This window comes from Melanotaenia boesemani, chromosome 18, assembly GCF_017639745.1.
Source record: "Melanotaenia boesemani isolate fMelBoe1 chromosome 18, fMelBoe1.pri, whole genome shotgun sequence".
Taxonomy (NCBI): domain Eukaryota; kingdom Metazoa; phylum Chordata; class Actinopteri; order Atheriniformes; family Melanotaeniidae; genus Melanotaenia; species Melanotaenia boesemani.
In genome coordinates this window covers 27187234-27211118 of record NC_055699.1, presented here as the reverse complement: position 1 = coordinate 27211118, position 23885 = coordinate 27187234, and the positions used below count along the sequence as shown (strand labels likewise).

The 23885-nt window shown below is 41.9% G+C and overlaps 1 protein-coding gene and 1 long non-coding RNA gene across 4 annotated transcripts; one reads left to right on the top strand and one right to left on the bottom strand.

Annotated features, from left to right (window-relative positions):
- Positions 1–1945: 1945 nt before the first annotated feature.
- On the top strand, positions 1946–20279 carry LOC121629045 (copine-3-like). 3 transcript variants are annotated; one of them, XM_041968542.1, is made up of 17 exons: positions 1948–2458; positions 3122–3310; positions 3447–3626; positions 4069–4143; positions 4240–4311; positions 5850–5930; positions 6004–6093; positions 6788–6886; positions 6968–7054; positions 10741–10800; positions 10901–11034; positions 11892–11946; positions 12034–12085; positions 12332–12465; positions 17030–17266; positions 17376–17520; positions 17815–17956. In XM_041968542.1, the coding sequence occupies exons 2-16, from the start codon at positions 3152–3154 to the stop codon at positions 17514–17516; spliced, it is 1656 nt and encodes a 551-aa protein (XP_041824476.1). In that variant the 5' UTR covers positions 1948–2458; positions 3122–3151; the 3' UTR covers positions 17517–17520; positions 17815–17956. The 3 variants fall into 3 exon arrangements, with proteins under 3 accessions (XP_041824477.1, XP_041824475.1, XP_041824476.1); XM_041968543.1 differs by lacking the exons at positions 17030–17266; positions 17376–17520; positions 17815–17956 and adding exons at positions 14337–14466; positions 14660–15574 and having other exon boundaries at positions 1946–2458; XM_041968541.1 differs by lacking the exon at positions 17376–17520 and having other exon boundaries at positions 1947–2458; positions 17815–20279.
- On the bottom strand, positions 17857–23426 carry LOC121629071. The gene is made up of 3 exons (XR_006008330.1): positions 23301–23426; positions 23120–23213; positions 17857–17992 (listed from the first exon to the last, which is right to left on the bottom strand). It is a non-coding gene; the product is annotated as an uncharacterized LOC121629071 (long non-coding RNA).
- Between the last annotated feature and the right edge of the window lie 459 nt (positions 23427–23885).

Sequence of the window (23885 nt, the reverse complement as noted above, 5' to 3'; positions counted from 1 at the left end):
AGTTATCTATTGCAGATACTTCCAATCCTGAGAATGTAAATGTTGGCACCACGCTTTCTTGCCCCTTGGTGGGAAAAAGAAATTGAGTCTTCCTTCCAACTAGGTTAAGCTTTCTCTTGAGATACTCCATACAAATTGTAGCTGAGCTGCCAGGATGTCACTGAGGTTGGTGGTGGGATGATTCTGAAGACATCGTCAATAAGAGATATGTCTGCTGGTATCTCTTATTCCTTTCATCTAGATCAGCCACTGTGCTTGCCAGGCCTGCATTTCTCCTTTTGTGCCATCTCTCCCTGTCTGTTTTCAGATTTGCTGCCCTCCTTACAGGGTCGGCATCTCGCTGTGCCCTGTATTGTCGCTGCCCTCCTGCTGCTGACAGTTTCATCTCACAACAAAAAATATGACATTTACTTAACCAGAAATGTTAATATACAAATTTAACCTTTAAGATAAAAATGACCCAGAATCCACAATAAATATATAAACTAAAGCAAAATGCTTCAAACTGGGAACAGTCCACTCTGTTAGTCACTATCAACTCTGTTATTTTTAAAATCTTTAAACCATTAACAGAGTTGACAATAACAAAGTTGAGATTTTCCACCATTTTGTCCCTTAACTCCATGTGTTCGCTTTAAACACGGCATGCATAAAAGCTCTGTTTCATCATATGATTGTTATTTTTCAAAAATTGAACAAGAGATTCACTAAAATACGATAACAGATTTGACACATAATTAATCTACTGTGAGTGTATTTTTCATGATTCACAGTTTATTTTTTCATGTGTTTAGTGTCACGTTCTGTGTTTTTTGCACCTGGTTATTAGCTCATTCCCTTCACCTGTACCTTGTTAGTTCCTTCTATGTATTTAGCTTTATTGGTTCCAGTTCCTCTTTGCCAGTTCATTGCTTTCTGTTTGCCATGTCAGTTTCTGTGAGACTTTAGTCAATGTCATGCCAGAGTTTTGCCACCAGAGTTAAGTTTAGTTTTGGTTATTAAAACTTACCTGCACCGCTCTGCCTCCCGCCTCATCTGCCTGCATTTGATTGATTAAACTTCAATAATCCTGAAGGAAATTCATTGTGGTCAGCTGCTTCACACAAACATTAAAACCATTCATCCTATAAAAGAAATATCTTCATAGCAATAAAATACTTTATAACAAATCTGTGATATATTTATTTTTTTATTAAGGTAAAAGTTCAACAGTACTTTAGCGTCCTCTCTCTTTTTCCCCCTCACAGGATTTGGGTCCTCATGTCGACGCATTCGGGACAGTATTCTCAACATTTCGTGCAAATTAATTATAGAAGGAGTAAAACATACCAATGTTCCCTCCAAAACATATCTGTAACAGGAAATGACATCACTGGGTGCAGGTCACACGTTTTTATTTGAATGCTAAATAGTTTTTTTTATGTGATTTTGAAAGATAACCAAGTTGACCTGATCCCAAGTACGGATAGAAAATATATTTTCTTAATAATCTAATGTAATACAGAAAATAAGTAATCTGGGCAAATAATTTTATAGCTATTGAATGAAAAAGTCCCCCAAAACTATTGATTATACTGAATTATTTCATGTTAATTCAGGTTAAATATGTGACTCATGAGCTGAAGACAGCCAATAATTGGATGGGATGGGAATATTGAAATGAATATTCTTTTTTATGTAAATGTCTCTGAAATACACACCAAGCTTTATTATTAGTGAAAATTTAACATAATTAATTATAATACTCAAAATGAATCCTAAAAATGTTTTTCTGAAAAACATGAAATTTACCCATAATTCTGACCTGCATATATATATATATATAATTATGTAATGTAATGTTAAATAATGTTAAATTGTAAAGAGAGCGATCTGTGCGTAAAGAAGAAATTTATTTACAATGTGGGAGGAAATTCGCTGGGTGATTGAATTTAACGGTACACCATTATCCGGAAGTTAGTGCGACTTCGCCCCGCCCACCTCCTATTCGCTGGTTTTGGAACCGCTAGCAAAGATTGTAGGATTATATAGTCGATTAAATTAAATTTCCTTTGCCATTCTGTCGGGTTGTTGTCAGAATGAAGTGAAACTCGGAGGATTGATCGGGTACCGCTGACTAAAGAATAAAAACCTACATTCGGTTTTCTTCCTACGTGTGAGACTAAAATCTACTTTCTGTTGACAGAAAACAAGTTAACCGTGTTTAGTGTCTGACAGCTGCTGCTGTCGCCAACATATTAACGTTTGGACGTTCTTGTTATTGAATTTACTTATTTTTATTCCACATGCCCTGACTTTTGAACTTTTTCTTAAATACAAATTTATTTGGAGTCGTCGACTGGTTTTATTGATTAGTTCTCCCATCCAGAGCTGAGGAAACTCCCCAAGAACACCAGGCTGTACAGAGGAGTAAAAAACAAGCAAGTCTGGGTCACTGAGGAAAACAAGGGGAATAAAGGTAAGAAAAAAAAAAATTTTTAACATTTTTTTCGAAATGTTGAGATTAAAGTTTAAATAATTTCCTCCAAAATGGCCTTACTAGATAAAACTGCTGAGCAAGCTGATCATGATGGATTATTTTCCTTTTAGCTCATAAACACAGTATGGAAGTAAATATTGTAATAATATTAAAAGAATGCCTGATATATTAAAATGTAAAGAGGAGGAAAACTGTGTCCAGAAGGAGTGAAAGGGACAAAGATGTGGAGACATTCCTGAAAGTTGAGCTAAAAGAAGGGATGAGGGATGCGTGCTGCAGTGCAGAGGGTTTGGATGTGTTTCACATCAGCATGCAGTCAGATGCAGTCTGGTCCTGAAGGTTGGAGGTTAGTCTGAGACCACGATCACATCGGCCATCCCAGACAGACGATCCCCATGATGCTTCATGGAGCTGCATCCATGGGTGGAGCTCCATCCACGAGTAAAACCCTTGTCCTCTTTTCTGATGCCTGTATTTTGTAGTTCAGCGTTTTCTGGGGGTTTCAGGAGGAGCATCTGTACAGGCTGAGAGAGAAATGGGACAGCAGAGGTCTAACAGGTTTTACCGCAGGCTGAGAACATGGTTTAAATAATAAACACTCAGTTTTTGTTGTTTACCCTTGTTTATGTTTATGTTTGTCAGTTCTTGTATGTGCAGTGCTTGTGCTCCTGAATGGCGTCCGTTGGAGTCCCGGGGCCGAAGGTCCCCGACTGTGTGACCAAAGTAGCTCTGACCATCTCCTGTAAGGACCTGCTGGATATGGACGCCTTCTCCAAGTCGGACCCTCTGTGTGTCCTCCTCATGAACACCTCCGGGCCCCACTGGTGCGAGGTTCGTAGGTCTGAAGATCTCATGTTGTTTAAAGACCCACATTCATCCTGGATCACCTTTAAAATATCTGAACTGTATTTTTTTTTTTTTTTTTTTTTTGTGGGAAGTTGTGAAGTGAAACATTTATTTCTGTTAGATCGGCCGAACGGAGAGAATCCAGAACTGCCTCAGTCCCAAGTTCTCCCAGAAGCTGGTCCTGGACTACTACTTTGAGACGGTGCAGAAGCTGCGGTTCGAAGTTTACGACATCGATAGCGAGAAGTGCAGCCCGGAGGAGGCGGACTTCCTGGGACAGCTGGAGTGCACACTGGGACAGGTTTGGTTTCCATGGAGACAAACCAGGCCATCATGTTGGCTTAGTGTAAAACGTCTGGAAGAAAATAGTAAAAGTCAAGTTTTATTCATAAACAAACAAAGTTCATTAAATGTTTTTCTTCCAGTTTCAGATCCTGGTTTTATTCTGGGATGTAGGAGGTCTTTCGTGGCCACGTCAGTCGCAGCAGCTTCGTCCCAACATGATTTCAAACTGTTAAAAATAAAAATCCTACTCAAATGTCTAAAAACATTTTTTTTTCATTTAAATTCAGCTTTCAGATTCAACTTAAACTTGTTTTTATTTTCCGATGAACCAACATAAAGAGTCGGGTTTTCCTCCAGATCAGAACACAGTGAAACTGTTTTGTGTTTAGATTGAAGCTCATTTCTCTCCGTAAACAAAAACTGGATAAAAGATTAACTGACGTCTGCTTCCTGTCCAGATCGTGTCCTCCAGGACGTTCACCAAGCGGCTGGTTAGGAGGGACCAGAGTCCTGCTGGGAACGGGTCCATCACCGTCAGTCGCTTCACACAAGAAACATCTTTTTATTTCAATTTAAATTTTTATTATTTCTATTACGTCTGAATGTTTGACCATCTTGCTGTTTTCCAGATCTGGGCTGAAGAGAGAAATGATAACAGAGTGGTGGAGTTTGAAGTTGCTGCAAGAAAACTGGACAAAAAGGTTTTTATGACTAAAGTAGATTTTTATTTATTCAGAAATATTGATCTTAGCGCAGATGAATCGCTAAGCAAAGCCAACTTTATTTATAAAGCACTTTAAAAACAGAAGGCGCCGACCTGGTCCCTGCAACTTTTACTACCTAGATTACGTTTTAGAAGTTAGAACTTATTTTATCTTCACAACACTGATATCATATGAGGAACTGGGAGAGCTGGGGGAACTGGGAGAATTGGGATTGGTCCAGATAAAGAGACTTTGTGCTCCGTTTACTTTCAGTCAGATAATGATCAGTTTCTGATTCGTGTTCAGAACCAAAACATACAAATCTGATAAAGATTTGCTTTTTTTCTTTCTGAGATATCACATGTCTGGAAATCCTCTCTGCTCTGTCACGTATGTCGTAATCTGGTCATAATGAATCACCTGATCATCAGGATCAATCACCTGATCATCAGGATCAATCACCTGATCATCAGGATCAATCACCTGATCATCAGGATCAATCACCTGATCATCTTGATAAATCTTCATGATGAATCGAGTGGGGTTTGGCATATCTGTGAATCAGTGAATAATTAACTAGATGTTACGTCCAGTGTGGAAATGAAAGATGTTGAACCAAGTCTGGTTCCGTCTGTAGTGGACGTGGTGGTGGTGGATGGAAGGAGACATGCTGTCCCAGAGGTGCTGGACTGGGTTCAGGTCTGGTGAAAGGGCAGACCAGTCCATGACATTGATGCCTTCATCATGCAGGAACTGCTGACTCGCTCCAGGCACATGAGGTCGAGCATTGTCCTGCATCAGAACCAGGTCCCACTGCAGCAGCAGCACGCGGTCTGAGAGTGGGTCTGAGGATCTCATCTGATGGCAGTCACGGTTCCTCCAGCTAGCACATGGAGGTCTTTGGATCCCTCAAAGGATCTGCCTCCCCAGACCATCACTGACCCACTCCCAAACCGGTCCTGCTGGCTGATGCTGGAAGCAGCAGAACGTTCTCCACGGCGTCTCCAGACTCTCACGTCTGTCACATGGTCTCCATGAGAACTTGTTTCATCCGTGTTTCATCCGTGAACACAGGTCCTCATACCAGCCTCATACCAGTATCCCGTCTCCTGGTATGCTGGTCCATCTCTTGGTGACAGACTGATGTTCCAGAAGTGGGACTGACTGTGTTACATACTGATAATCAGGTCTTCCCATTAGTCTTGTGAGCAGTGGACTTTTATCCAGAAACCTGGTCCCAACCTGGAAGTGCAGATATCAGAAAGTCCCAGTTGGCCTGATTAGATGGTTGCCATGGATACTGAGTTCAGACATATGATGATCATCTTGTTTCATGTCTGGTGGGATATTTTCTGGCTGGGAGTTTTTGTTCATACCTTAGGACCAGTTCCGGAAAGTCTCCACGTTTTCCATGTTCCACGTTTCTGCCTCTTTTTAGGAATAACTCAAATAAAGTCATAGATAAAAATTCGGACACACCACTTCCAGGTGTGACTCTTCTTTCAATTAGCTGAGCATTCCTGATTTATTTGCAGGATTTTTTTGGGAAGTCAGATCCTTTCCTGGAATTCTACAAGCAGACAGAAACTGGATGGCAGCTGACTCACAGGACAGAGGTATTCCTTCCCGGCTTGGGTTTTACCTGCAGGGGGTTGCTATGGTTACCTGACAGTGCTTCCTGTCCCTCAGGTGGTGAAAAGCAACCTGAATCCAAGTTGGCGGCCATTCCGAATCCCGCTGCAGTCGCTGTGCGGAGGCGACGTGGAGAAACCGATAAAGGTCAGAAACATCTTTATAAAATATAAAAGCAGCTTCATCATGAAAATTATGGGAATCCTGTTTTTATTTATTGAGTTTTCATGTCTGATCATTTCTGTAAATGAATAAATGTGTTAGTTCACGTTGGTTTGTTTGTTTTTATCCTCTGACTCTGTTAAAGCAAACTTATCAGGATCAGATGGTTTCCAGGCAGCAGCACATGTGAGTTAAAGTTGACGTGAGGGATGCTGTGTCCACCGGGACGGCGACATTCCCGGACACATCACATCTGTCACAAAGGACTGAGTAGAGCCAGTCTGAGGAGGCCGGCCCGTTGGTGGACTCACCTGCTTCCTGATCTACCTGGTGGAGATTTGAGTTTGATTTAGCTAATTTAAAAGTGGGAAGGGCGGATTTAATGTGGAGGGGGTTACCTGATGGGCCGGTCTCCGTGTAGGTAGAGGTTTTCCACCCAGACGGGTTCAGTTGCTTTAGCATCACATGCTAGCTAGTCTCAGCTCAACTAGCTTTTGTCCTCTGAAAGAGGCAGCGGATCCCTGCACATCCTGTCCTCAGACGTTCGTGCTTTCTGTGTGTTTCTGGAAGCTTCTCTCATGGCATGCTCTATGTCTCATCTGGTCTGACTTCCTCTTGTTTGATGGTCTGGGTGAAAAATGTCGTCTGACTTTGTTCTGCTGACTGTAACCTGAACCAGGTGGACTGCTACGACCACAACAACAGCGGATCTCACGACTTCATCGGCTCCTTTCAGGCCAGTCTCAGCCAGATCCAGCAAGCCACGCTGACGTACGCGGTGAGCTCCGTCCAGACGTCCTGACTCAGCTGTTTTCTGAAGGAAAAGCCGCCGAAGTGACGGATGTCTGCTGTGTTTCAGGCGGAGTTTGACTGCATCAACAGCAGCAAGAAGCAGAGAAAAAAAGGATATAAAAACTCCGGGATCATCATCGTCAAGCAGGCCAAGGTAGGAGGTTTCTGTCGGGTCAGCGAGGACACCACCTTCACATGAAATCAGAACTTCAGTCTCATTTTTATTTCTCCGTTAGTTTCCACCCAAACTGCCCTTCAGATATTTATTCACATATTTGTTTGTTTTTCTGTTTTTATGACTGCAAACAAACTAAACTACCACATTTTTTTCAAATAAATCAGGATGTAAAACAATAAAAACTAAACATTTTTCTGCAAGAAGACAAATCTGATGTCTGAAAAGCAGGTGTGTTATACAAATATAATTAACCAAAGAAACATCTGCGTCCTACATGGTGACATTGCAGCAGAGAGAGCTTTAAAAACAGCTAAAGAAGGAGCTTAAACTCGCAAAGTGTAGGTAGAAGGATGAGGTGGAGAGCACACTAAGTGCAGGCAGCTCTCGCCGTGCATGAGAGCGGGTGAATCCATGATGGGGATGCAACCAAAGAAATGTCATGTCTCCCTAAATGGTCTGATCTGGTCCTTTCTAATGAACTCAACAGTTTTTAAAACCGTTTTAATGTCTGTGATTTTAGTGAAGAATTGTCCATTTTTAGAAGTGTTGTTTCTTCTCAGAGCAGTGTTGTTGTTGAAAGCAGCAACATGTTAAACTTTCCCGTGGAGTTAAGGAGAGGAAAAGTCCTGGCCCTCATGGCTTTGGAGGTCGGGCTCTTAAAAACTGGGCTGTCCACCTGGCAGATATTTAGTTTCCCTCCAGCTTCACAAAGTCCCTTCACTTTGGAAAGGCAAGGCAAGGCAAGGCAAGGCAAGGCAGTTTATTTGTATAGCACATTTCATGTACAGGACAATTCAAAGTGCTTTACATAAAACAAAGACATTACAGATATTTAGAATAGTAAAAGGCATCAACACATAATCAACACATAATCACAATAAAATAATAAATTACATTAAAATGATTAAAAGCAAGATAAGTTAAAAAAAAAAAAAAAAAAAAAAAGTTACCGTGCAGATTTCATGCATAGGCGCATGAGAAAAGAAAAGTTTTTAACCTGGATTTAAAAATGTCTACATTTGGGGAAAGTTTAATCTCCACTGGCAGTTTGTTCCATTTGTTTGCAGCATAACAGCTAAATGCTGCTTCTCCATGTTTAGTCTGGACTCTGGCCTGGACTAGTTGACCAGAGTCTTTGGATCTAAGAGCTCTGCTAGGTTTATATTCTCTGAACATATCACAGATGTATTCTGGGCCTAAACCATTCTGGGATTTGTAAATGATCAGAAGGGTTTTAAAATCTATTCTGTGACTGACTGGAAGCCAGTGTAAAGATTTTAAAACTGGTGTGATGTGTTCAGATCTCTTAGTCCTGGTTAAAACTCTAGCAGCAGCGTTCTGGATGAGCTGCAGATGTTTAATGCTCTTTTTAGGAAGTCCTGTTAAAAGACCATTACAGTAATCCAGTCTACTGGAGATGAATGCATGGATGAGTTTCTCTTGGTCTTTCTGGGAGACTAAACTTTTAATTCTGTTGATGTTTCTGAGCTGGTAAAAAGCTGTCTTAGTGACAGCTTTGATATGGCTGCTGAAAGTCAGATCTGAGTCTATCAACACTCCCAGGTTACGAACTTGGTTGGTAATTTTAAGAGCCCGAGTCTCCAGGTGTTTGCCAATGCTGACCCTCTTCTCTTTGCTACCAAACAGAATAATCTCCCATCGTTGTTCCAGCAGCCAAATCTGCATCTCCCAGACCTCCGGACGACTTCAGACCTGTTGCACTAACTTCCCTGCTCATTAAGTCATTAGGAAAAATGGTTAAGGGATCACTTCTGACCCAGGTCCAGGATAATCTGGACCTGCTGCAGTTCGCTTTCAGGTCAGGCAGAGGTGTTGAGGATGCAGCAGGCACCTTGCTGAATTTAGTTTTAACCCACCTTGGGGGAGCCAGGTCCTTTACTTGATGTTGACTTTTCATCTGCTTTTAGCTGCAGTCAGCAGCACGTTTTAGCAGAGAGATTAAGGGAATCCATGGATCCTGGTCTTGTAGCCTGGCTGGTTGACTGTTTAACAGCTAATGGTGTAATGTTGACAAATGTTTTACTCTTGTTTTATTGAATCCCTTTTAACTTTCTCTTTTTTTCTGTTGGTACGGCTCCTTTCCCTTAAAAACAAGAACAGATTGCAGGGGATTGTCAGACTGTGGGGAAGTTGCAGGGATTTCCCTGAAGGACCTCTCAGCCCTGTATCACACCAGAGCCCAAAGCAAGGCCCGTTCAGTCCTTGCCGATCAGAGCTGGCTCATGAGTTCCTCCTGCTTCTGTCAGGGTGCAAATACATCCTACGAGATGCAGACAACAGACAGACTGACTAACTGCTTGCTGTACAACAAATTACCCTCACAGGATAATAAAGATTCCTTGAACCTTGAACCTGCAGGTAGACCTATGGCCTGAACCAGGAAGCTGGATTTTCTCTTATCCAGTTAACCTCTGGGTTAACCCGGGGTTTTCCATCCTATGACGCTTGTTAACTTTGTACCAGGTAAATCACCATGGTAACTTAAGCTGAACGGCTAACCTGCATCGGAGCAGGTTATGTTCTGGATCAGAGATCAATAGTAATAATAGTAATAATAGTAATAGTAAAGTATAAAAGCTCCACCTCCTGACCAAGCAGGTTTTTTGGAAAGTGTCCCGCCCATTCTCAGAACATCCTGTCCATGTTGGTGGATGGTGAGAGGAGGCTTAGAGGGGAAGAGTTTTTAGGGACAGATGCATCCTTTAGATGAAGAAATGAAGCCATGTCTCTGAGAGCTTTGAAGAATGTTTCTGTTCTTGTTCTTGACTTGTTCCCGAGTCCGTTTAGCTCCACTAGGGTTGATCTGAGATAATGACCTTAATGATAATGCTCACACATGGCAGAACGGCAGAACCATGAATTTATGGAACCACAACTACTCGTGTCGTCATGGTGAGGAATTAATACTCCAACACAAACGCTCACACGGATGCCGAGCCTCAAAAGAACTGGATGGAAAATACAAGGAAAAGGAACCTGAAGCTCCGCCCCAAACATCTACGTCATAATTATCAGTCATGCTCTTTTATATCGTCCCATCAATTAATATCCTACAATCTCACCAATTTACTCATTAACAGAGCCAGCGTTTCTTCCTGGCTGTTGCTATGGTGTTTTAGGAAAGAACAATGGTCTGCTCCTCCATGGTGATGTACTGTTGCTACTCTGCAGGGTTTCTCCATGTCTGTGATTGGTCAGATGCTGCAAACTCCGCCCCTTTTATGTGAGCGTGCGCCGATCCAAATGGAAAACCCTTGGTTGAACTACTGAGTTGAGAACCAGCTTCGTAGTACCGCTGATCAGGATCCTGAATGTCTGTGTAACCCAGGTAACAGAGAGATATCCGGGTCCTGCTTCCTGCTTCAGGTCTCTGATGTGTGTGTTTACCTGCTGCTGGACGATAATTCCTAAGCAGAACCACCGGCTCGGATCGAACGTGATCACATGACTTCAACAGTCTGAGCTGTTTCAGTGAACCGATCACACATTTCATAGATTACAGCAGCATGTCTCCATGGCAACAGCGTTACCTGGGATTTTAATCTGGGATTTCCTCAGCCCACTGAGTTCTTTCCCATTCCACAAGGACCCTGCAGTCCAGCACCTCAGCAGACTGATGATCTTCTTGTGTTTCTCTGCAGGTGGTGAAGGAGTACAGCTTCCTGGATTACATCATGGGTGGATGTCAGATTAATTTCACTGTGGGTTCTACCTGATAAATATCGCTGTCATATTTACATTTATTGTGTTTTCATGGATTTCTGGGTATATTTAAGACCTTCTGCCTCATGTTGGGGACAGATTGCCATTGATTTTACAGGCTCCAATGGAAACCCCCACTTGCCCACCTCCCTGCACTACATCAACCCCCAAGGCTACAACGAGTACCTGGCTGCTATCTGGGCCGTTGGTAACGTTGTCCAAGACTACGACAGGTGAGACGTCTCCATGCTGTGTCTTCAGAAAATAATCCCCTCCACGTGTCTTTCCATCTATCCATCTGTCTGTCCATCCGTCCATGTGTACATCCTCTAAAAGAGTAAGAACAGGAAGACATGATGACCCCAACAAGGAAAAACATGTAAACAGTCCCCAGAGCTTCACCAATTAAATATCTGAAACCTAAAGATAAAATCAAGATAAAAGATAAAACCTTGAAGACAAAACAGAAGTAAATAAATAACTAAAAAAAGCTTGTAGAACGAAGCTGCTTCTGTAACTGTAGCTTTTACCAGATTAAGCCCATGATGGTTAATGTTTGGTTAAATAAGACCACACAGTCAGCATGAAGTTCTTATCATTTAAAGGATTGTCCTGCGTCAGCGGTCTGACCTTTGATTAAAGCGTCTTCATGCAGAACTCAGTTTAGAGTCCACCCTTAAGTCACATGATCTCAGCTGTGAACCTTTCCCTCATTTTGGGAATATATCCTAAGTGGAAGAAGGTGGTCCTGGAAACCTGTTTTATCTGAGATCCTGGTCCAGAATCATTCTGAGGTTCTTCTCTGTAGTTCTGGAAGACAAATTTCCAAAAGGCTTCAGTCTCAGTTCAAATTTAAACCAAAGACTTGCCACCAGCATGCAGATTTTTACCACTTTCTAACAGAAATTACACTGATCACCATCTTTATGTACTGTCACACAACAGCTTTTCCTGCTCCATTAGAATTCATCCAATAAATTTTCTAGAGGGATCCAGATTCAGCAGCTGATTTTCAGTCACTCTGTGTTTGACCATAGATGTTGGACATGTGGGACATCGATCCTTTATTTAACTGTCCTTTATTTGACAGTGACAAGATGTTCCCCGCCTTTGGTTTCGGTGCTCAGTTACCTCCAACGTGGCAGGTGATTTTCTCATTACAGACATATTTGGATAGTGTTGTGGTTTTTCTGCTCATGTTGGATTAGATTAGCAGCTACTTGTGTTTGCAGGTCAGCCATGAGTTTCCCATCAACTTCAAGCCATCAGATCCGTTCTGTGCAGGTAATATCAGCTCTATTCGTTCTCATTTCAGTTTTCATTCATTTACCCAGAAACCTGCAGCTTTTCCTCTTTTACTCTCTGATTGAATCACGAATGTGGAGAAACTGGAACAATCTTCAGTGTCACCATAAAAATATAACTCTGTGTTCATGTAGCTCGCGGTCCAAATCTCCACATTTTCTGAACTGATTTTTCAACCTGTGTGTGATGGTCATGCCATCAGGCCTGTTTCTGTGTGTTTTCCAGGTGTAGAGGGTGTGGTTGCAGCCTATCAGCAGTGTCTATCTCAGGTGAAGCTTTACGGCCCCACAAACTTCGCCCCAATCATCAACCATGTGGCTCATTTTGGCAGACAGGCCCTGCAGCAGCAATCCGCCTCAGTGAGTTCACAGAATCCATTTACAGCCACGAGAAACCTTGAAAAAAAAACCCAAGAAAAACCAACAGAAAAACCACTTAAAACCAAGATAATCCAAAAGAAACTACAAAAAAAAAAAAGAAACCATGAGGAAAATATAAAAAAAAAACTGAGAAACCTAGAGAAACTATAAAAAAAACTATGAGAACACAAGAGAAACCACGAGAAACTTTAAAAAAGCTATGTTAAACCACAAGAAAAAAAAACAAAACTATGAGAAACCATGAGGAACTAGGGCGAACTATGAACAACCACTAGAAACCAATAAAAACTAAGAAACTACGACAAACCAAAGGAATCCACAAGAAATAGGGGTGCAACGGATCATGACTGAACCGTGAGCCGTACGGATCACTAGCCACGGTTCGGATCACAGGTGTACTGTGGATTGGGTGTGTTTTATTCTGGAAGGCGTTGATTGGTTGATAATTTAAAAAAAAAAAAAAAGCCAGGTGTACGTTCACGCGAACAAGACAGTTTGCGCATGTCAAAGCGCAGTGTGTTAGCAAGCATGGCGAGTGGAGGACCAGGAGAGCAAGAACTAGAGAGGCCCCCAGCATCATTTAAATCAGTTGTATGGGAGCACTTTGCCTTTCCGGTCAACTATAATGATGATGGGAGAAGGTTGGTGGACCAAACTGTCACGGTGTGTCGGCACTGTGGCATGAGAAAGTCATACGAGCATGGCAATACATCTAGCATGATCACGCACATTAAGCGACATCACCCGGGTGTGTCACTGACAACGACGGCGGAAAAAAAGGCAACACAGCCGCTAACCACCGGTGCATTTCAGCAGCCTTTCCCTGTAACAAGTGTTTATAGCGGCAGATATGAGGCCATACTCCCTCGTGGAGAACAAGGGATTTAAATATATGGTCAAAGAACTTGAGCCACGGTACGAAATCCCCTCGCTCACACACTTTAGCACAAAGATCGTTCCAGAACTTTATGAGCAGGAAAAGAACAGAGTAGTAGAGGAATTATCTAGTGCATCATTCGTTGCTCTCACCACAGACGGGTGGACGTCCAGAGCTACAGAAAGCTACGTGACGGTGCCTGCTCACTTTATAACGTCGGAGTAGGAGATGAGAAGCCCAGTGTTGCAGACACGCCCTCTCTATGAGAGCCACACCAGCACCAATCTAGCGCAGGTACTGACAGGAGCAGTAGCAGAATGGATGTTAGAGAGGCCCAAAGTCAACATTCCAGTCACCACAGATAATGCTGGAAACCAAATTAATGCAGTATATGAGGCTGGACTGGGCCCTCAAGTAGGATGCTTTGCACATGTCATCAATTTAGCATCCCAAAGGGGAATCAAAGTGAACCAGATGGAACGTCTACTCGGGAGAATCAGAAAGGTGGTTGCATATTTCCACCATAGCTCAACAGCAGCTCATTTGCTTAAGACCAAGCAAGAAATGCTACAGCTGCCCACCCACAAGCTCATACATGATGTGCCAACAAGGTGGAATTCCACTTATGACATGTTAGAGCGTTATCTTGAACAGCAGGCAGCTGTATTCTCAGCGCTTACTGACAAAGTCCTGAAAAAAAATATCAGAGATATTGTTACCTTGTCTGAAGACGATGTGAAAGTGGCAGAGAAGGTCCTCCAGGTACTCAAACCCCTCAAAATGGTTACATCCCTATTGAGCACTGAGTCAGCACCGTCTGTGTCCATGATCCTACCCTTGAATCAAGGATTTTACAATCCTTGACCCCAAGTGAGGAAGACTGCACCATCACCAGAGATGTCAGGGCTGCCATTAAAGAGGACCTGGAGCCCAGATACACTGATCCCGCTAATCTACAGGACTATCTTCATAGATCAACTGCATTGGACCCAAGGTTCACATCCCTATCCCACCTCGATCCTTCCCTGCACCTCACAACTTACTCTGGCCTCACTGCTGAGGTTGTGGCCAGTCTCGGCACTGAAGTGGACTGTGATGATGAGGTAAAAAAAATATGAATGAATTACCTGAATAGTGTACTGCAGTCTAGTCTTGGCTCTTTTGCTTTGAGAAATTATATAATTTAAATATGCATATTAATCTGTTCTAATAAATGTTATTGATACAATTTTATTTATACAAAATCTGAAATATTAAAATAAAACAATCAATTGGATCAAATCATTGTTTCTACAGGGTCAAGCCAGTGCGCAGTCAGGAGAACACTTGGACACACCTCCTCCACAAAAAAAATCAGCCATGAAGGAGCTTTTAGGGGAGACCTTTGCAAACAAGGTAATAACAAAGACATTTACCACTACAGTTAAAGAGGAGGTGGCATCCTACCAGGCAGCAGCTGGCATTCCAGTGGATGGGGATCCACTGGCATGGTGGAAAAGAAATGGATGCAATTACCCTCATGTAGCCAGGATGGCAAAGGCGCTACCTCGCTGTGCCTGCTACGTCTGTCCCCAGTGAGAGGGTGTTTTCAGCAGCAGGAGACATAGTGTCTGCAAAGAGGTCTACACTTTCCCCAGACAATGCAGACATCCTTACATTTTTGAAAAAGAATTTGAAGTTTTAAATTTAGGTATGCCTTGTTGTCTTTTACCTTTTTCTTTACTTTTTTCAAGATGCAATGGCCCATATTGCACTTTGTTTTTATATATGGATATCTTGAGTTCAGAGATGTCATTAGTGTTTTGTTTTTTCTAAATAGGCCTACTCAATGGGCAAATGCTTTGAAGTGTTTTATATTTATATGTGTATATGTTTTGAATTATTATATATGTTTTAAAACATATGTTTTGAAGTGTTCAAAAAAATAAATTGAAAGCATTTATCTTGTTTTTTGTTTTTCCTTTTTACTGATCCGAACCGTGCCTCTAAAACCGTGACACGATCCGAACCGTGAGTTTTGTGATCCGTTGCACCCCTAACAAGAAATCAAGACAAACTTTGAAAACCTGCACGACAAAAAGAAACCATGAATAACCAAGACAACCTATGAACAATCCATGGGAAACCAAGAAAAACTAAGACAAACTACAAAAAATCCACAAGAAACTACAATAAAGCTTGAGGAATTAAGATATCAGACGAGAAACTGTTAAAAATGATCAGGTGGAAACATAGCAGCCAATCAGCTTCAACGGCCTTTCCAGCTACCACTAATTATTTGTCCACCAACGAGAGAAGGAAGGTGAAGTGTCTTGCCCAAGGGCACAATGACAGATTGACTGGGCTGAAGTGGGATTTGAACCTCCAACCTTCCTGTTATCAATCTGGTCTACCCCCTGAACTTTCTGCCTCCAGTAATCCCTCAGAACTTGGTCATCATGACTAAAATTTATACGTTTGACATAAAATCCACGTTTGTTCTGTCCATCTGGTTCGGTTCCAACGTTCAATGCCACATTAGAAAATGATGAAACCGCTCCTGTCCTGTTCATCTTTCACTCATCGCTCAGAGCCTCTGAACCAATAACATGCACATTAGATTGATCCTGATCAGTTTAAACTTATTTGTGATCATCCTGATCAGTATGTCTCTACCAACTACTAATGGAAGAGAAGTTTACAGTCCAGAACCCGTTCTAACCAATCACAGACCACCATCTATAGACCCTGTTCTAACCAATCACAGACCACCGTCTATAGATCCTGCTCTAACCAATCGCAGACCACCATCTATAGATCTTTTTCTAACCAATCACAGACCGTCTATTGACCCTGTTCTAAACAATCACAGACCACCATCTATAGATTCTGTTCTAACCAATCACAGACCACCATCTATAGATCCTGCTCTAACCAATCACAGACCACCATCTATAGACCCTGTTCTAAATGACCTATACATCTGCTGGTGGTCTGGATTCCGGTCTATGACCTGGGGCCTCATTTATAAACGTGTGCTTAGCAAAGAAAACTACAGGTGGCATTTGCAGTGAAAAAAGCAAATGCTGCGCACTTCTACTTTCAGATTTATCAAAGCGCGCCCACGCACGTCCCATGCCTGTTTCCGTTCATAAATCAGAATCAGCTCTAAAGGAAACGCCTTCTCACACCCACATGGTGGCTATAAATGGTCAGGTAGACGCCTGTAATACTTATTCATCACATAATTTCCATGATGGCTCATCAGCGGAAAAGTTTTTTTGTTTGTTTTCTTTTTCCCCCGAGCGTGCACTCTTAGGAGAATTAATATGTGTGTCTTTATTCATTTCTGCAAGCAGCTTTAATATCTAACATGTGGTGTGAAATGTAATGGTGGATTGTGCAGAAATGTCTCACATTTCACATCATTTCCTGGATTTTATTCTGTACCGTTGGTGTCGTCGTTTTGCTAGATTCTGTGCGTACACCTGGGTCAGAGTTTGTGTGGAGGTAGGAACATTTTCCCATCAAGTTTGGTTTTCAGAAATCCCACAAGTTGACTATATTTGGCGTACGCCGGTTTTTGTTCCTATGCCAGCTTGATAAATGAGGCCCCTGGTCTGGTCTGAATTCAGGTCTCTGTAGGAGTGTTAACTTCCTTGTCGTTTCTTCACTGTTGTTTCTCAGCAATACTTCGTCCTGCTGATCATCACCGACGGCGTCATCACCGACATGGATCAGACGCGCACCGCCATCATCCACGCGTCCCGACTGCCCATGTCCATCATCATTGTCGGGGTGGGCGGGGCTGACTTCAGCGCCATGGAGTTCCTGGACGGAGACAATGGAGTTCTGCAATCAGCTACTGGCGAGGCCGCCATGAGAGACATCGTCCAGTTTGTCCCGTTCAGACAGTTTCAGAATGTGAGTTCCAGCAAGATCTGGTCTGACTCAGTCCTGTCTGGTCTGATCTGGTCTGGTCTGCACAGTCCTGAAATGATGTCAACATTTAAATGAGGCCATGTTGTTCCAGGCGGGTGCTGCAGCCCTCGCTCAGAGCGTTCTGGCTGAGCTGCCAGACCAGGTGGCCTCATTCTTCAATTTATCTGGCCTGAAGCCCCCCAGAGACCTCCATCCTACCTCAGAAACCCCCAGAGACCCTCATCCTACCTAGACATGTATGACCCCGACCTTCTCCTTCCTCCTATCTCTCCTGTTTCCTGTAACGTACCCAGAGCTCTGATTAGAAACACAAATACCCAGCACTTAGTTTTATATCTGACGGTCTGTGGGACGTGAGGACGTTACATCTGGTCTGAGGGACGTTCTTCTGCTCAGTGTTGACATTTGTGAACAAAACTGACTCAGGAATTTGAGTTTTGGGATCTTCAGAAATAATAATCCACGTCTTTATTTATTTGCCTCATATATTCAGATATTTGTCCACCGTTCTTGTCTCTGTCTCGTCTCAGTGTCCTCGGGAGACGCTCGCTCAGAATGTCCTGGCGGAAATCCCGGGTCAGGTGTCTGGCTTCTTCAACAGCATGAACCTGAAGCCACCACACGGCGATGCTCCTCATCCACCGTCAGCTCCCCCAGCGATGCTCTCTGAAAACCAGCCTTCTTCGTCCTACGGTCGTGTTGGAACAGCTGAAACGTAAAGATGTTATAGATTCCCCAACATTTGTCACCATCATCATCAGATATTAACTTCAATAAATTTAGTTTACTTTATTCCACTGAAGTGCCAGAGCTGTAAAGAATTCCAGTAATATTCTTGCTTTTATTGGACGAGCTGAGGCAGCTAATAACATCCATGTTCCTGGTCTGGTGTTCATCAGCTGTGTACATGACAGTCTGGAGGTCTGATCTACATGTCTTTATTAATACACCCCCGTCCCCCCATTTCACACACCTGCACCCACAGAGTTTCCAGATGTTACCGCGATGTTTACAGTACAGATTATCTGTTAAAAGTTAACGTGTTGCTTCCATCCAACGTTGGAATCGTGCATCATATCCTAACTTATAGCGCATTCTAGCGTCTCACTTTCTTAAACACGAATTGCAACAACGGTAGCCGCCATGTGTCAAAAAGCCTCGACAACACCCATGAAGCATGTCATCCGATAGTTCATGGAGTGTTCACTCAGTTACACACAAAGAACCCACTTCTGAAGTAGAACCTTAACTTTATTCACTGCCACCATATTAACAACAACGCAGTTTTCCTACTTCCGTTTACTTCACAATACCAGTATACATGTGTGATCACCATGAAACACTCATAAGTATTAACCAGTAACACAGTTACTGTGTTTCAAACTTAACACACTCAGGTGAAGAAGTTCCCTCTGGATCATAACTGGTCAGGGGGAAACATCTGGTGGACGGGAATTCACTGTCAGTTATAGTTCCTCTGTGTTTAGAAGGAAGGATGGTTCCAACAGCGGGAACGGGTCTGGAAGGGGAAACTGGCCTCCACACAGCACCGGCTTTTAGTCCCAGTAAAACCAGCTTATAAAGCCTTCCCACCGGCTTTTAGTCCCAGTAAAACCAGCTTATAAAGCCTTCCCACCGGCTTTTAGTCCCAGTAAAACCAGCTTATAAAGCTTCCCACCGGCTTTTAGTCCCAGTAAAACCAGCTTATAAAGCCTTCCCACCGGCTTTTAGTTGTTTACCGTGACTATGATGACTGAAACCACGTAAACATTCACTTCTGTACCAATGAGGCTGGTGTATTTTAGTAGAAACTTTTGTTAAGCTGCCCTATGGTAACCATGGTAACCGTGGTAAGAGCAACACTGTCTAACAAAACCCAATGAAACAGCTTTAGGCTAATTTAGGCAGCACCGGTGACTTGTCGAGGAGAAAGCTGAAAACTTCAGCATCCTTTTAAAATCTTTCTCCTTCTGGAGCTGCTTCCACCTGGAGAAGACTAGCCCCATGTTTTTCCTCTTTGTATCGTCTGGTCACGCTGGTGAAACGGCTCCCGTGCTGCTGCTGCATTTTTCTTATTTATCGTCTGACTGACATGGCACTGCGCTACCGGCTTACCCGTCACATGAATGAACAAATCTAAAATTCTTCCCTTACAAGAATGCATCAGATCACTAGCGGAGGTCATACTGGACCAGTGATAACACACATATACATGCAGACATGGATTCTGGCCAGAAAACAGAAGATGTGACACAATGTTCCTTTAACACAATTTATCAAACTTAAACTTTATAAAGCACTTTTCATGCTGGGGCAACACAAAGTGCTCTACATGAAAAAATCACTCCATGCTTTTCAAAATGAGCCTTTACACACATCAAAAAGAGACTACACAACAACAAAAAAACACCGTCTTTCACACAGCCACACAAACACAAACACAAAGCAGCCCCCCAAATTCTGCACAAACATGACTCCCCGATCTCTGTCTCCAAACGAAATGCAGTATAAAACATTAAATTTTCTAACACACATACAAAACAACAAAAAAACAGCTGTTGTTTTTTTCTTGAGTTCTTTTTATATTTGCTTCCATCAATGAGTTCAACCAGGGATTCATTTTATTCATCAGTTGCCATGAAGATGTGACATCATAAAATGTCTGTTTACACTAAAAATGAGGTTCACTCTGTCTTACGAGGAATTACTGATGCATCTGGATATTTACATGCATGTGATTATTCGTTGTTTACACGTATGACTGTGGAACTGCCTCATGTTTGATTCATGTCTGCGTCATGATGTCGGTTTTATCCGGAGTTTTATCTCTGCCATGTTCTGCACCAAAACAAATGAAATAGAAATGCTTTACTAATCCTCAAAGGGAAATGATAAGCCATTGTAGCCACTTAGAGCTTTATGATTATCTTTTTAATCATGTAAAACTGAGATAAAGTGCTTTTATATGAACATGTTAAATAAATATTGCCTATGATTCAGATGCACAGCCTCTTATTTCATGTAGAAGTGTGTGTACCCAGATCTGGACTAATGTTAATGGATAAAAAGGATAATTACACCAGTTTTTGCTGAAAAAATGAAGAACTGATTGGTGAAAAATTTGGTTTGATGGTTGTTTAAGCAGACTGGGTGATGGAGGAGAAGGATTTGGGTTTTCTGTATTCTGACATTGATCCAGACACTGAAGAAACGGGACTCAGATCAGTGAGAAATAAAAACATTGGTTAAATATTGAAATGTTTCTGACCGTTCCTCCTGAGGTTTCACCACGAGGCTCAGGTCAGACGGGTCATAAGGTCATAACTGAGTCAATATCGCCATAAGGTTCCTTTTGGGGTCCTCATCACAGTCACACAATTATCATGGAAACATAGTAAAGTAATCAAACTCTGGGGTCTTATTATCAATGGTCAAACATTTACACACATATTGGCAAAATTAAAAGTCTTAAAACATTTTTCCTTCATTTTATGCAGTTTTTATTGCATGTACAGAATTTTGCCTTTTTTGTGTTTAATAAGTAGTAAAATTATACTAAATCAAAAAATTCTTTTTACATGGCTTAATTGTCCACAACAACTTTCTTCATAAAACATTTTTTTTTATCAAATATGTTCTATTTTCACAATTATATTAAACATTTTGTTTGTGTCCCTGAAATCACTGTCCACCCTGTCATTACCGGATAACCGGCCCTTTAAGAAACCTTCTCCTGTGTTCAGTGGCATCACTGCCAGTATTTTGTCTTTCTTCAGTGGTGGCTGATACAGTGGATAGTAGCAAAGTAAGTATTTACTTTATATTTTGTATTTTTCATCCCATTGTATATATAACTGGGTGTTGTCAAGCTTAACATGTCGACTCTGTCATCGTAAAATATCGATGAATAAAAGAAACTTTTAGAAATTTGAAATATATTTGTTAAATTGTACACAGTCAGCCTGCTAACTGAATCATGCAGCTAAATAAATGTCTACCATGTGCTCATTAAATGCTAATATTAGCCAAAAATGTCCACCCTGTCAGCAAGCCTGCCATGACAGGGTGGACATGATTAAATAAAGTAAGAACATGCACATAGTTTAGGGCATATTCTACTAATTTTATACTTTACAACAGCTATTACACTCATTTTTAAAATAATATGTTATACACAGATAGGAGAGGACAACGTAAACTTTTTTTGTTGATTTGGTATCAGCGAGCCTAGTTTGAAATGGCAGGTCTAATGTACATGTGCCTTCGGTTAAAATGCACAAGAGAACATTTTGAATTGTATTTTTCAAGGAATGAGATGAAACATTGCTGAGGTAGCATGTCAAGAACGTTTTGATGCAGACCCAGAGAGAAGAAGAAAGTACCTCGAGAAAGAGAAAAATGGAAAACAGAGTCTGGGAAGAAGAAGGGTGTCAATGAGCTTAGTGAGAGAGAGAAGAGAGCAAGACAAAAGAAATGGAGAGAGAATAAAAAAATAAAAATAAAAAAATAAAATAGCTAGAGCCAGAAACAGGATCGGGGCTTTGCTGCAGAGACACCACCCGGCTCCCGAGCAGGCCTCCAGGTTAGATAACTGAATGTAAAGCTGATGACTTATTAGATAGTTTCAATTTATTTGAAGAAAAATGATAAACTTTTTATGTCCCCACATATTAACATATTGATAACTAAGTTGATTCTCACTAAATGTTTGTGTTTTAGGCGACAGCTTCAAGGGGAAAGCATTCGGAGGAGTTTAAAGAGAAAATTGAAAAAACAAACAAACAAACAAACAAACAAACAAACAAAAAAAACAGATGGAACTATTGGAGCTTGCAAAAGAGAAAATGTAAAGTGAGAAATACAGGAAGAGGTTACACAGAGCCAAAACAAAACAGGCTTCAAAATCACCTCGTGCAAAATTTAATACTTTGTTGGCACATCAAAAAGTGAAGTCACCCATTAAAAGAGCCCTTCTTTTCCATACGTCTCTGATCGAAGAAATCAGAAGAAAATATGGAAATGCAAAAACAAATTCAGAGAAGCAATTGATTGTGTGTGTGATCATTCTGCTGGTTGTTCGCTCTTTGTTTGCTCACAGTAAATTTATATAAAAAGTGGGAGCTTGACCAACACCCATTTCTAACAGCCTAACATCTACTTAATGCAATAAATATGAAGTTCACTGAAAAATCTCAGCTTTTTTGTGGGGGAATGTGGAGTCTCAAAAGGCACCTTATAGTGATGACTTAACTCATCTCTAATCCCTAACCAACAAAACACGGAAGGAGGAGGAAGGGAGGGAGAGAAGAAAACGTTTAATGGTCGAATCCCAAATGGAACACTTGAGCACTCCTGCACTCACGGGCGCGCTCCCGCGAGGGGCTCGAGGGTTCAGTGGTATTCCAATTGGAATTGTGTGAGTGATCAAGGGATGATGGCGGACATTTTTGAGCCCTTTCTGCCCCCTTTCCATAAGTCAGCATCGATGCCAACTTTCGCTAAGGAATTACCCATAAATCACTGCGATGTCACGTGAAACACGGAGTTTACCGAGAGAAGCCGACGTGTGAAACATGTTCTTCAGTATTGTGGCGCTGGGTCGTTACCCAGCAACCCATGTGCATAAACATTAAACAGGTTAACCCTATATTTCTTCTTTAAGTTTTCCCATTTCTTTGCAGCCTGGCTGGGGGTCACAACCTTCTGCAGACCCATTTCTGCAATGATAACACTATACACATACGCACACAGACACAAATGCTGCTCATCAACACTGGTTTTCTTTTGTTTTCAGCCCATTTACTTTTATATGGATTACAAGAACTCAACACTTACTCAAATCCTTGTAAGGACGCGTTGCGGAAGCCCGTAAATAGCGCTTCATGTTTTATCCTGAGACAAATTAATTTTTTGGTTTGGTCTTCAGACCCTGTTGATGGAGATATTACGTTGTTATTAGCCACATTCTTTCAGACATTCATGACAATAAATCATGGCTGCAGTGTTTTATACTTACAGACAAATCGTCGCTGCAGCAACTTCTCTTCTGTCATTTTTTTTTTTTTTTTTTTAAAGAATTGTAATCCTCTCGTTTTGGCGTCTCTCTCCTTGCAGTGCAGGTCTCAAAGTGCTGTCCCAATCCTATTTAAAGCATTTCGAGCCCTTGTGGCCTGTCACCCTCGACTCCTCATGCAGGTGATGTCATTTAGGCCCAATCCCATTTCACCCCTTGGCCCTACCCCTTACCCCTACCCCTTACCCCTACCCCTCTGTCCTAAAAGGAATTGGGACACCCCTACCCCTACACGTGAACGCGCAAAACGAAGGGGAAGGGCTAAGGGGTAGGGCCAAGGGGTGAAATGGGATTCACCCTTAGTCATCAGGGGCTCAGGGCGAGTGCTCAAGTTTTCGGTTTGGGATTGGGGGAATGAGATGTAGGTTCCCAACTCGGGGACCCATTTCACTGACGGACTGATAATAGATTAAGTTCTTTCATCTATTTTTTTTAACTGAATCCGGTGTTTTTAGCTTGATTAAAATTATTTGAAATCTTTAGCATGACATCAGCTTTTCCGTTCACTTAACGCCCTCTTTCCAGGAA